General features: G+C 49.9%; 1 protein-coding gene across 1 annotated transcript in view; it reads left to right on the forward strand.

The window, feature by feature from the left end:
- Nucleotides 1–1,204: 1,204 nt before the first annotated feature.
- The window catches only part of LOC140204044 (calpain-8-like), a 205,112-nt gene continuing 193,290 nt past the window's right edge, over nt 1,205–13,026 (forward strand). Inside the window, exon 1 of the mRNA XM_072270290.1 lies at nt 1,205–1,485. Coding sequence (XP_072126391.1) covers nt 1,258–1,485 — 228 coding nt within the window. The 5' untranslated portion in view covers nt 1,205–1,257. The remainder of the gene's footprint in view (nt 1,486–13,026) is intronic.

The following is a 13,026-nucleotide window of genomic DNA, read 5'->3' on the forward strand; positions in this document are numbered from 1 at the left end:
AAGAAGGAGGTACAGGACACTCTTTCAAGGACTCTACAACTCATGTTCTCAGTATTATTAATTAATTAATCTGTTTGTTGGTTTATTTGTATTTGCAAAGCCTTTCTTTTGCACATTGGTTGTTTATCAGTCTTTCTGTTCAGTTTTTCACTGATTCAGTTGTGTTCCTTTTGTATCTACTATGAATGCCTACAATAAAATGAATCTCAGGGCAGTATATGGTGCGTATACATTCTTTGATAATAAACTGACTTTGCCTTTTGAGTCTCTGTTTTACACAAGAAAGTTTGAAACCTGACATGTTTTATGTCGAACAGATGTAGAGACCAGAGGAGGTGTCTGTGATCGGTGGGGATTAGGGAACATCTCTGACAAGCAATGATCCTGCTAGCTGGGAGAGGGTGATGAGGGCTTGATCTGAGGTGGTGGACGAAGGCGATGGCTGAGGACAGGTGACTGCCGAACATGATGAACAGTTGAACCTTGCCATTGCTTTGGGTGGGACATGAGCGAGAGGACGGAACGGAAAGGGAGGGAGAGGGAGAGGAAGGAGGAGTGGGGAGGAAGGAAAAGGGCGGGGGTGAGGAAGGAGCTGGACAGAACACGAAGGGACAACAAGGAGGTGAACAGAGAGATTGAGAGTATCTGACAGGGATAGGGGGAGAAATGAGAGTGTGAGAGGAAGGGATGGAGGGAGGGAGGAGAGTGTGTGGGAGGGGTGGAGGGAGGGAGGAAAGTGTGTGACGGGGCAGAGGTAAGTAAGAAAATGTGTTTCAGGGGTGGAGAGGAAGGGGAGTGGGTGGGAGGGAGCAGTGGGGGAAGGAGACTGTGGGAGGGAGGAGAATATGTGGGACAGAGGTGGAAGGAGGAGAGTGTGTGGGAGGTGCAGAAGGAGGGAGGAATGTGGGAGAGGGGGTGGAGGGAGGGGAGTGAGTGGGGCGGAGGTTAGGAGGAGAGTGTGTGGGAGGGGCGGAGGGAGGGACAAGTGTGTGGGAGTGGTGGGGGGGATTAGAGAGTGTGTGGGGGTGGATGGTGAGACGAGGTGTGTGGGGGCGGAGGGAGGGAGGAGTGTGTGGGATTGGTAGGGGATTAGAGAGTGTGTGTGGGAGGGGTGGAGGAGGAGAGGAGGGTGTGTGGGCGCGGAGGGAGGGAGGAGACTATTTGAAGGGGCGGGGTGGAGGGAGGAGAATGTGTTAGAGGACTGAGTATGGATAAAAGGGAAGTGCTGAACTGGTCGGTCGTAGTCCCGACGGTGCGATGGGAAACTCCGACTCCCGGTTCGCTACTGAGCCTTGGGTCCCGGTCGACAAGTTGGCCAAACCCGGGTCCCAGGACAATCCACTCAACTTCAGGCGCCAGAACTTCGAGCGGATCCGCGACCAGTGCCTGCGTGATGGCCAGCTCTTTGAAGACCCCATATTCCCGGCGGACGAAGCGTCTCTCGGCAAAATCGATGAGTCCGGGATCAAGTGGCTCCGACCCAAAGTGAGTAGCGGCGATCGGCACCAGATTGGGTGCTGGCGGAAAGCGAGGGGGTGGGTGTTGCTCGGCTCCAAGCGACAAATAAAATGGGAATTTCGTGTCTCCTGACTTAAAAACATAGAAAACCTACAGCACAATACAGGCCCTTCGGCCCACAATGCTGTACCGAATATGTACAGTACTTACTTTAGAAATTACCTAGTTTTACCCATAGCCCTCTATTTTTCTGAGCTCCATGTACATGTAAAAGACCCTATCGTATCCGCTTCCATCACCGTCGCCGGCAGCCCATTCCACGTACTCGTCACTCTGCGTAAAAAACTTACCCCTGACATCTCTTCTGTACCTACTTTCAAGCACCTTAAAACTGTGCCCTCTCGTGTTAGCCATTCCAGCCCTGGGAAAAAGCCTCTGACTATCCACGCGATCAATGCCTTTCATCATCTTGTACATCTCTATCAGGTCACCTCTCATCCTTTGTCGCTCCAAGGAGAGAAGGCCAAGTTCACTCAACCTATTCTCATAAAACATGCTCCCAATCCGAGCAACGTCCTTGTAAATGTCCTCTGCACCCTTTCTATAGTTTCCACATCTTTTCTGTAGTGAGGAAACTAGAACTGAGCACAGTACTCCAAGTGGGGTCTGACCAGGGGTCCTATATAGCTGTAACATTACATAGTTTGAGGGAACTGTCGGTTTTTTTCCACTGTGTGTGTGTCAGTCTTTACAGGAGGTCCCAGAGAGTGTGTCAGTCTTTACAGAGGGTCCTGGGTTGTGTCAGTATTTACAGGCAGTCCCTGGAAGTAAGACCATAAGACATAGGAACAGAATTAGGCCATTCAGCCCATCGAGTCTGCTCCACCATTCCATCATGGCTGATCCCCGATCCCACTCAACCCCATATACCTCCCTCTCCATATCCTTTGTTGCCATGATCAATCAGGAAATTATCAATTTTCACTTTAAATGTACCCACAGACTCCACAGTCTGTGGCAGAGCATTTCACAGATTCACTACTCTCTGGTTAAAAAAATTCCTCCCTACCTCTGTTCTAAAGGGTCACCCCTCAATTTTGAGACCGTGTCCCCTGGTTCTGGGCACACCCGCCACAGGGCACATCCCTTCCATTTCCATTTTATATAACCATATAACAATTACAGCACGGAAACAGGCCATTTCGGCCCTTCTAGTCCATGTCAAACTCTTACTCTCACCTAGTCCCACCGACCTGCACTCAGCCCATACCCCTCCATTCCTTTCCTGTCCGTATATCTATCCAATTTAACTTTAAACGACATCGAACCTGCATCAACCACTTCTGCTGGAAGCTCATTCCACACAGTTACCACTCTCTGAGTAAAGAAGTTCCCCCTCATGTTACCCCTAAACTTTTGCCCTTTAACTCTCAACTCATGGCCTCTTGTTTGAATCTCCCCCATTCTCAATGGAAAAAGCCTATCCACGTCAACTCTATCAATCCCCCTCATAATTTTAAACACCTCTATCAAGTCCCCCCTCAACCTTCTATGCTCCAAAGAATAAAGACCTAACTTGTTCAACCTTTCTCTGTAACTTAGGAGATGAAACCCAGGCAACATTTTAGTAAACCTCCTCTGTACTCTTTCAATTTTATTGACATCTTTCCTATAATTCGGTGACCAAAACTGTACACAATACTCCAAATTTGGCCGTACCAATGCCTTGTACAATTTCAACATTACATCCCAACTCCTATACTCAATGCTCTGATTTATAAAGGCCAGCATACCAAAAGCTTTCTTCACCACCCTATCCACATGAGATTCCACCTTCAGGGAACTATGCACCATTATTACTAGATCCCTCTGTTCCACTGCATTCTTCAATGCCCTACCATTTACCATGTATGTCCTACTTTGATTAGTCCTACCAAAATGTAGCACCTCACATTTTTCAGTATTAAACTCCATCTGCCATCTTTCAGCCCACTCTTCTAACTGGCCTAAATCTCTCTGCAAGCTTTGAAAACCTACTTCATTATCCACAATGCCACCTATCTTAATATCATCTGCATACTTACTGATCCAATTTACCACCCCATCATTCAGATCATTAATATATATGACAAACAACATTGGACCCAGTACAGATCTCTGAGGCACACCGCTACACACTGTCCTCCAATCTGACACACAGTTATCCACCACTACTCTCTGGCGTCTCCTATCCAGCCACTGCTGAATCCATTTTACTACTTCGATATTAATGCCTAACGATTGAACCTTCCTATCTAACCTTCCGTGTGGAACCTTGTCAAAGGCCTTACTGAAGTCCATATAGACAACATCCACCACTTTACCCTCGTCAACTTTCTTAGTAACCTCATCAAAAAATTCAATAAGATTTGTCAAACATGACCTTCCACGCACAAATTCATGTTGACTGTTGCTAATCAGACCCTGTCTATCCAGATGATTATATATGCCATCTCTAAGAATACTTTCCATCGATTTACCCACCGTTGATGTCAAACTCACAGGTCGATAATTGCTAGGTTTACTCCTAGAACCCTTTTTAAACGATGGAACCACATGAGCAATACACCAATCCTCTGGCACTATCCCCGTTTCTAATGATATTTGAAATATTTCTGTCAGAGCCCCTGCTATTTCCACATTAACTTCCCTCAAGGTCCTAGGGAATATCTTGTCCGGACCCAGAGACTTATCCACTTTTATATTCCTTAAAAGCGCCAGTACTTCCTCTTCTTTAATTGTCATACTTTCCATAAATACCCTTCTTGTTTCCTTTACTTTACACAGTTCAATATCCTTCTCCTTAGTGAATACCGAAGAAAAGAAATTGCTCAAAATCTCCCCCATCTCTTTTGGCTCCGCACATAGCAGTTCACTCTGATTCTCTAAGGGACCAATTTTATCCTTCACTATCCTTTTGCTATTAACATAACTGTAGAAAACCTTTGGATTTATTTTCACCTTACTTGCCAAAGCAGCCTTGTATCTTCTTTTAGCTTTTCTAATTTCTTTCTTAAGGTTCTTTTTACATTCTTTATATTATCTTATCTCGTCCTTTCAACATTCAGTAGGTTTCAATGAGATCCCCATGCATTCTTCTAAATGCCAGTAAGAACAAGCCCAAAGCTGCCAAACTCTCCTCATATGTTAACCCTTTCATTCCCAGAATCATCCTCGTGAACCTCCTCTGGACTCTCTCCAATGACAACACATCTTTTCTGAGATATGGGTCCCAAAACTGTTGACAATACTCCATGTGTGGCCTGACTAGAGTCTTATAAAGCCTCAGCATTATCTCCTTTTTTTTTACATTCTATTCCCTTTGAAATAAATGCCAACATTGCATTTTCCTTCTTTACCACAGACTCAACCTGTAAATTAACCTTCTGGGAGTCTTGAATGAGGACTCTCAACTCCCTCTGCACCTCTGATGTTTGAACCTTCTCCCCATTTAGATAATAGTCTGCACTATAGTTCCTTTTACCAAAATGCGTTATCATACATTTCCCAACACTGTATTCCATCTGCCACTTTTTTGCCCATTCTTCCGATTTGGCTGTCCTCCTGCAATCACATTGCTTCCTCAGCACCACCTACTCCTCCACCTATCCTTGTATCATCTGCAAACTTTGCTACAAAACCATCAATTCCATTATCTAAATCATTGACAAACAATGTGAAAAGTAGCAGTCCCAATACTGACCCCTGAAGTACACAACTAGTCACTGGCAACCAACTGGAAAAGGCCTCCTTTACTCCCACTCGCTGCCTCCGGCCTGCCAGCCATTCCTCTATCCATGCCAGTATCTTTCCTGTAACGCCATGGGATTTTATCTTGTTAAGTAGTTTCATGTGTGGCACCTTATCGAATGCCTTCTGAAAGTCCAAGTAAATGACATCCACTGCCTCTCTTTGTCCACCCTGCTTTTTACTTCCTTGAAGAGTTCTAACTGAAATGTCAGGCCAAGTTTCCCTTTAAAAAAGCCGCATGACTTTGGCTTTATCGTTAGTCTCCACTTCACCTGTGAGCTGGCTGGGGTGATATACTGCACCCGGTGCTCCCGATGCAGCCTTCTATATATTGGCGAGACCCGACGCAGATTGGGAGACCGTTTCACTGAACACCTACGCTCTGTCCACCAGAGAAAGCAGGATCTCCTAGTGGCCACACATTTTAATTCCCCATCCCATTCCCATTCTGATATGTCTGTCCACGGCCTCCTCTACTGTAAAGATGAAGCCACACTCAGGTTGGAGGAACAACACCTTATATTCCGTCTAGATAGCCTCCAACCTGATGGCATGAACATTGACTTCTCTAACTTCCGTTAATGCCCCACCTCCCCCTCATACTCTATCCATTATTGCCCATCCTCTGGACTTCCCCCCTCCCCCTTTCTTTCTCCCTAGGCCTCCCGTCCCATGATCCTCTCATATCCCTTTTGTCAATCAACTGTCCAGCTCTTGGCTCCATCCCTCCCCCTCCTGTCTTCTCCTATCATTTTGGATCTCCCCCTCCCCCTCCCCCTCCCACTTTCAAATCTCTTACTAGCTCTTCTTTCAGTTAGTCCTGACGAAGGGTCTTGGCCCGAAACATCGACAGTACCTCTTCCTATAGATGTTGCCTGGCCTGCTGCGTTCACCAGCAACTTTATGTGTGTTGCGTAATACTGATTTGTGTGACTTGTGCTTCTCCCTCTCAAATTGCAGTATGAATTCAACCATATGATGATTACTGCTTCCCAAGGGTTCCTTTACCTTAAGGTCGCTTATAAAATCTGAATTATTACACAACACCCAATATAAGATAGCCCCTCCCCGAGTAGGCTCAAGCACAAGCTGCTCTAAAAAGCCATCTCATAGGCATTCAACACATTCCCTCTCTGGTGATCCAACACCATCTGATTTTCCCAATCCCCTTCCATATTGAAGTCCCATTACAATTGTGACATTGCCCTTATTACATGCCCTTTCCAGCTCCCTTCACAATCTCAACCCCACATCTTGGCTACTATTTGGAGGCCTATATATCATTCCTATAATGATTTATTTACCCTTGTAGTTTCTTAACTCCACCCACAAAGATTCTATGTAACCTTTATCTAAAGATGTAATTCCATCTCTTACCAACAGATCCACACCACCGCCTATGCCTTCCAGTGGATCCTTTCTATATAATGTATTTCTTTTGATGTTAAGATCCCAACTATGGTCTTCTCTCAGCCACAATTCAGTGATGCCCACAGCATCATACTGAGCAATCTCTAATTGTGTCACGAGTTCATCCACCTTATTCTGAATGCTACATGGATTTAAATACAGCACCTTAGTCCTGCACTCTTTACCCTTTTGAATTTTGCCTCTGTGGTACAATTTAACTCTTTACTCTGTCTGCATTTGTACCCAGTCATTGGCTTGTCCTTCCTTACATTTATGTTATACCCATCATCTACTTGTAAACCTGCTGGCTCATCCTCAGCTCTATCACACTGGTTCCCATCTCCCTGCCATTTTAGTTTAGACCACTCCCAACAGCTCTAGCAAATCTGCCCGCAAGGATATTGGTCCCTCTCGGTTTCAAGTGCAAGCTGTCCCTTTCGTGCAGGTCACATCTGCCCAGAAGAGGTCCCAATGATCCAGAATTCTGAATCCCTATCCCCTGCTCCAATCCTTCAGCAATGCATTTATCTGTCACCTTATTCTATTCCTATCCTCACTGTCGCGTGGCACAGGCGTCAATCACGAGATTACTACCCTTGAGGTCCTGCTTCACAGTTTCCTTCCTGACTCCCTGTATTCTATTTTCAGAACCTCCTCTCTTTTACTACCAATGTCGTTGGTACTAAAATGTACCACAAGTTCTGGCTGTTCACCCTCCCTTTTCAGGATATTGTGGACGCATCCAGAAACATCGCAGATCCTGACACCTGGGAGGCAAACTACAATCCGTGCTTTTTTCCTGTGTCCATAGAATCACCTATCTGTCCCCCCAACTATAGGGACTCCCATTACTGCTGCCATCTGCTTCAGTTCCCTACCCTTCTGAGCCACAGAGCCAGAATCAGCACCAGAGGCACAGACGCTGTTGCTTCTCCCAGGTAGCTCCCCGCCTCAACTGTCCTCAAAATGGAGTATTACCGTAGAGCGGGACAGCCACAGTGGTGTTCTGCACTATCTTCCCTCTCTTGACAGTCACCCATTAATCTGTCTTCTGTAGCCTTGGGGTGACTATCTCTCATCCTGTCTATCATCTGCCCACTTTCCCTAATGGTACTGAATGTCACACACAAAATGCTGGAGGAACTCAGCAGGCTAAGCAGAATCTATGGAAAACAGTACAGTTGACATTTTGGGCCGAAACCCTTCAGCAGGATCTAAGTGTGTCAATATTTACATGGGGTCCCAGGGAGTTTATCAGTGTTTACAGGGGGTCCCAGGGACTGTCGGTACTTATAGGGGTCAGTATTTACATGGGGTCCTGGGGAGTGTGTTAGTGTTTACAGGCGGTCCTGGGTAGTGTGGCTGTATTCACAGGGGATCCCGGGTAGTGTGTCTGTATTCACAGGGGGTCCTGGGTAGTGTGTCAGTGTTTACAGGGGGTTCCCGGGGAGTTTATCAGTGTTTACAGGGGGTCCCGGGGAGTGTATCAGTGTTTACAGGGGGTCCCGGGTAGTGTGTCTGTATTCACAGGGGGTCCTGGGGAGTGTGTCTGTGTTCACAGGGGGCCCCGGGGAGTGTGTCTGTTTTCACAGGGGCCCTGGGGAGTGTGTCTGTATTCACAGGGATCCCAGGAAGTGTGTCTGTATTCACAGGGCCCCGGGGAGTATGTCTGTTTTCACAGGGGCCCCGGGGAGTATGTCTGTTTTCACAGGGGCCCTGGGGAGTGTGTCTGTTTTCACAGGGGCCCTGGGGAGTGTGTCTGTATGCACAGGGGACCCCGGGGAGTGTGTCCATTTTCACAGGGGTCCTGGGTAGTGTGTCTGTGTTCACAGGGGTCCCAGGTAGTGTGTCTGTATTCACAGGGCCCCGGGGAGTATGTCTGAGTTCACAGGGGCCCTGGATGTCATAAGGTGGTGGCTGGGAATGGACCCAAGTGCAAGACACAGACACTGAAGTACTAGGGACAGGACTAGAATACAGGGTGAGGGCTAGGACATGGACTCGAAAACCGGAAACCCGGAACAGGACTGGACAAGAGAGCTAGGAGCCCGGGCTTGGACTCTGAGCCAGAGACTGGACAAGGACCCAGAACCTGGGTTTTGCCTCTGGCTCAGACACCAGAACTAGGCAAGGACGTGACTTGGCTGGCAGGCCGGATGAGGCTGGAGTCTTGAGATTTGAGGCAAGGCTTGAGACTTGAGACGAGGCTGGAGATCAGAGACTTGAGACTAGAGAATTGGGACGAGGCTTGAGGCTTGGGGTCTTGAAGCTCCTCCTGGGCAGGGCGCGGTACTCCTGGGCAGGCCGCGAATCTCCACCCAATGGAGGCAAGGGACAGGAAACAACAGGACCCACCGCAGGATAACAGCAATCTGGCTTGGCTTACCCGACAGAGGCAAGGGACAGGAAGGGAACTAGGTACTGGGTGGCTCCAGGACAAGACTGCAGGCGAGATGAGGCAAGAGTTACCGGCAGACAAGGCAAGGCTTCAGACAAGAAAACAGAAGGTAGGAGAAGGGATACGAGGAGTAAGGACAAGAACAATCCAGCAGCCACACCCTGGGCTCTGGAGGTATTTATGCAGCCGGCCCCAACGAGAAACAGCTGCCTCAATTAGTGCTCAACAGGAACAGAAACAGGGTAGACAGGAAAACCTAGAGAAAGGGCCGATGGACTGGACCATGAACCAGAATGCGGACTTCACGGACCGGACCATGACACTGGGGAGTGTAAACAACAGGAATTCTGCAGATGCTGGAAATTCAAGCAACACACATCAAAGTTGCTGGTGAACGCAGCAGGCCAGGCAGCATCTGTAGGAAGAGGTGCAGTTGACGTTTCAGGCCGAGACCCTTCGTCAGGGCTAACTGAAGGAAGAGTGAGTAAAGGATTTGAAAGTTGGAGGGGGAGGGGGAGATCCAAAATGATAGGAGAAGACAGGAGGAGGAGGGATAGAGCCAAGAGCTGGACAGGTGATAGGCAAAAGGGGATACGAGAGGATCATGGGACAGAAGGTCTGGGAAGAAATATGGGGGGGGGGGCCCAGAGGATGGGCAAGAGGTATATTCAGAGGGACAGAGGGAGAAAAAGGAGAGTGAGAGAAAGAATGTGTGCATAAAAATAAGTAACAGATGGGGTACGAGGGGGAGGTGGGGCCTAGCGGAAGTTAGAGAAGTCGATGTTCATGCCATCAGGTTGGAGGCTACCCAGACGGAATATAAGGTGTTGTTCCTCCAACCTGAGTGTGGCTTCATCTTTACAGTAAAGGAGGCCATGGATAGACATGTCAGAATGGGAATGGGATGTGGAATTAAAATGTGTGGCCACTGGGAGGTCCTGCTTTCTCTGGCAGACAGAGCGTAGATGTTCAGCAAAGCGGTCTCCCAGTCTACGTCGGGTCTTGCCAATATTAAAAGGCCACATCGGGAGCACCGGACGCAGTATATCACCCCAGTCGACTCACAGATGAAGTGTTGCCTCACCTGGAAGGACTGTTTGGGGCCCTGAATGGTGGTAAGGGAGGAAGTGTAAGGGCATGTGTAGCACTTGTTCCGCTTACACGAATAAGTGCCAGGAGGGAGATCAGTGGGGAGGGATGGGGGGGACGAATGGACAAGGGAGTTGTGTAGGGAGCGATCCCTGCGGAATGCAGGGGTGGGGGAGGGAAAGATGTGCTTAGTGGTGGGATCCCGTTGGAGGTGGCGGAAGTTACGGAGAATAATATGTTGGACCCGGAGGCTGGTGGGGTGGTAGGTGAGGACCAGGGGAACCCTATTCCTAGTGGGGTGGCGGGAGGATGGAGTGAGAGCAGATGTACATGAAATGGGGGAGATGCGTTTGAGAGCAGAGTTGATAGTGGAGGAAGGGAAGCCCCTTTCTTTAAAAAAACTGGGGAGTGTGCCTGTATTCACAAGGGTTCCATGTAGCGTGACACACTGGGGAGTGTGTCTGTATTCACAAGGGTCCCATGTAGTGTGTCTGTATTCACAGGGGGCCCCGAGTAGTGTGGCTGTGTTCACAGGGGCCCCGAGTAGTGTGTCTGTGTTCACAAGGACCCCAGGGAGTCTGTCTGTATTCACAGGGGTCCCAGGTAGTGTGTCAGTGTTTACATGAGGTCCTGGGTAGTGTGTCTGTGTTCACAAGGGGCCCCGGGAGCATGTTCTTATTCACAGGGGTCCCATGTAGTATGTCTATATTTACAGGGGGTCCCGGGTAGTGTGTCGGTGTACACAGGGGGTCCTGGGAGCGTGTCAGTATTCACAGGGGGTCCTGGCTAGCGTGTCGTGGTTCACAGGGGGTCCCGGGTAGCATGTCGGTGTTTACAGGAGGTCCAGGGGAGTGTATCAGTGTTCACAGGGGGTCCCGGGGAGTATATCAGTGCACGGGGGATCCGGGGTAGCATGTTGGTATTTACAGGGGTCCCGGGAAGTACGTTGGTGTTTAGAGGGAGTCCCAGGGTGTGTATCAGTGTTCACAGGGAGTGTATCAGTGTTCACAGGGGGTCCTGGGGAGTGTATCAGTGTTCACAGGGAGTCCCGGGGAGTCTAGCAGTGTTTACAGCGGTGTCGGGGAGTGGGTCAGTTTTCACAGAGCATCCCGGAGACTGTGTCAGTATTCACAGGGGATCCCATGTGGTATGTCGGTGTTTACAGGGATCCCGGGGAGTGTGTCGGTGTTTAGGGGGAGTCCCAGGGAGTGTTTCAGTGTTCACAAGGGGTCCCGGGGAGTGTATCAGTGTTCACAGCGGGTCCTGGGGAGTGTATCAGTGTTCACAGCGGGTCCCGGGGAGTGTATCAGTGTTCACAGCAGGTCCTGGGGAGTGTATCAGTGTTCACAGCGGGTCCTGGGGAGTGTATCAGTGTTTACAGGGGGCCCTGGGGAGTGTATCAGTGTTTACAGAGGGTCCTGGGGAGTGTATCAGTGTTTACAGGGGGCCCTGGGGACTGTATCTATGTTCACAGGGGGTCCCGGGTAGCATGTTGGTGTTCACAGGGGTCCTGGAGAGTGTATCAGTGTTTACAGAGGGTCCCGGGGAGTGTATCAGTGTTCACAGGGGGTCCTGGGGAGTGTATCAGTGTTCACAGGGAGTCCCGGGGAGTCTAGCAGTGTTTACAGCGATGTCGGGGAGTGGGTCAGTTTTCACAGAGCATCCCGGAGACTGTGTCAGTATTCACAGGGGATCCCATGTGGTATGTCGGTGTTTACAGGGATCCCGGGGAGTGTGTCGGTGTTTAGGGGGAGTCCCAGGGAGTGTTTCAGTGTTCACAGGGGGTCCCGGGGAGTATATCAGTGTTCACAAGGGGTCCCGGGGAGTGTATCAGTGTTCACAGCGGGTCCTGGGGAGTGTATCAGTGTTCACAGCAGGTCCCGGGGAGTGTATCAGTGTTCACAGCGGGTCCTGGGGAGTGTATCAGTGTTCACAGCGGGTCCTGGGGAGTGTATCAGTGTTTACAGGGGGCCCTGGGGAGTGTATCAGTGTTTACAGAGGGTCCTGGGGAGTGTATCAGTGTTTACAGGGGGCCCTGGGGACTGTATCTATGTTCACAGGGGGTCCCGGGTAGCATGTTGGTGTTCACAGGGGTCCTGGAGAGTGTATCAGTGTTTACAGAGGGTCCCGGGGAGTGTCTCAGTGTTCACAGGGGGTCCTGGGGAGTGTGTCGGTGTACACAGGGGGTGTTGGGAGCGTGTCAGTGTTCACAGGGGGTCCCAGGAAGTGTCTCAGTGTTGACAGGGGGACCCAGGGAGCGTGTCGGTGTTCACAGGGGGTCCCGGGAAGTGTGTCAGTGTTGACAGGGGGTCCCGGGGAGTGTATCAGTGTTCACAGGGGGTACCGGGGAGTGTATCAGTGTGCACAGGGGATCCGGGGTAGGGTGTCAGTATTTACAGGGGTCCCGGGGAGTACGTCGGTGTTTAGGGGGGGTCCCAGGTTGTGTATCAGTGTTCACAGGGAATGTATCAGTGTTCACAGAGGGTCCCGGGGAGCGTATCAGTGTTCACAGGGGGTCCCGGGGAGTGTATCAGTATTTACAGGGGGCCCTGAGGACTGTATCTGTGTTCACAGGGGGTCCCGGGTAGCATGTTGGTGTTCACAGGGGTCCCGGGGAGTGTATCAGTGTTCACAGGGGGTCCTGGGGAGTGTATGAGTGTTTACAGGGGGTCCTGGGGAGTGTATCAGTGCTCACAGGGGTCCCGGGTAGCATGTTGGTGTTCACAGGGGTCCCGGGGAGTGTATCAGTGTTTACAGGGGTCCCAGGGAGTGAGTCAGTGTTCACAGGGGGTTCCGGGGAGTGTGTCAGTGTTCACAGGGGGTCCCGGGGAGTGTGTCAGTGTTCACAGGGGGTCCCGGGGAGTGTGTCAGTGTTCACGGGG

Source organism: Mobula birostris, chromosome 10 (genome assembly GCF_030028105.1).
Source record: "Mobula birostris isolate sMobBir1 chromosome 10, sMobBir1.hap1, whole genome shotgun sequence".
In the NCBI taxonomy this organism is placed as follows: domain Eukaryota; kingdom Metazoa; phylum Chordata; class Chondrichthyes; order Myliobatiformes; family Myliobatidae; genus Mobula; species Mobula birostris.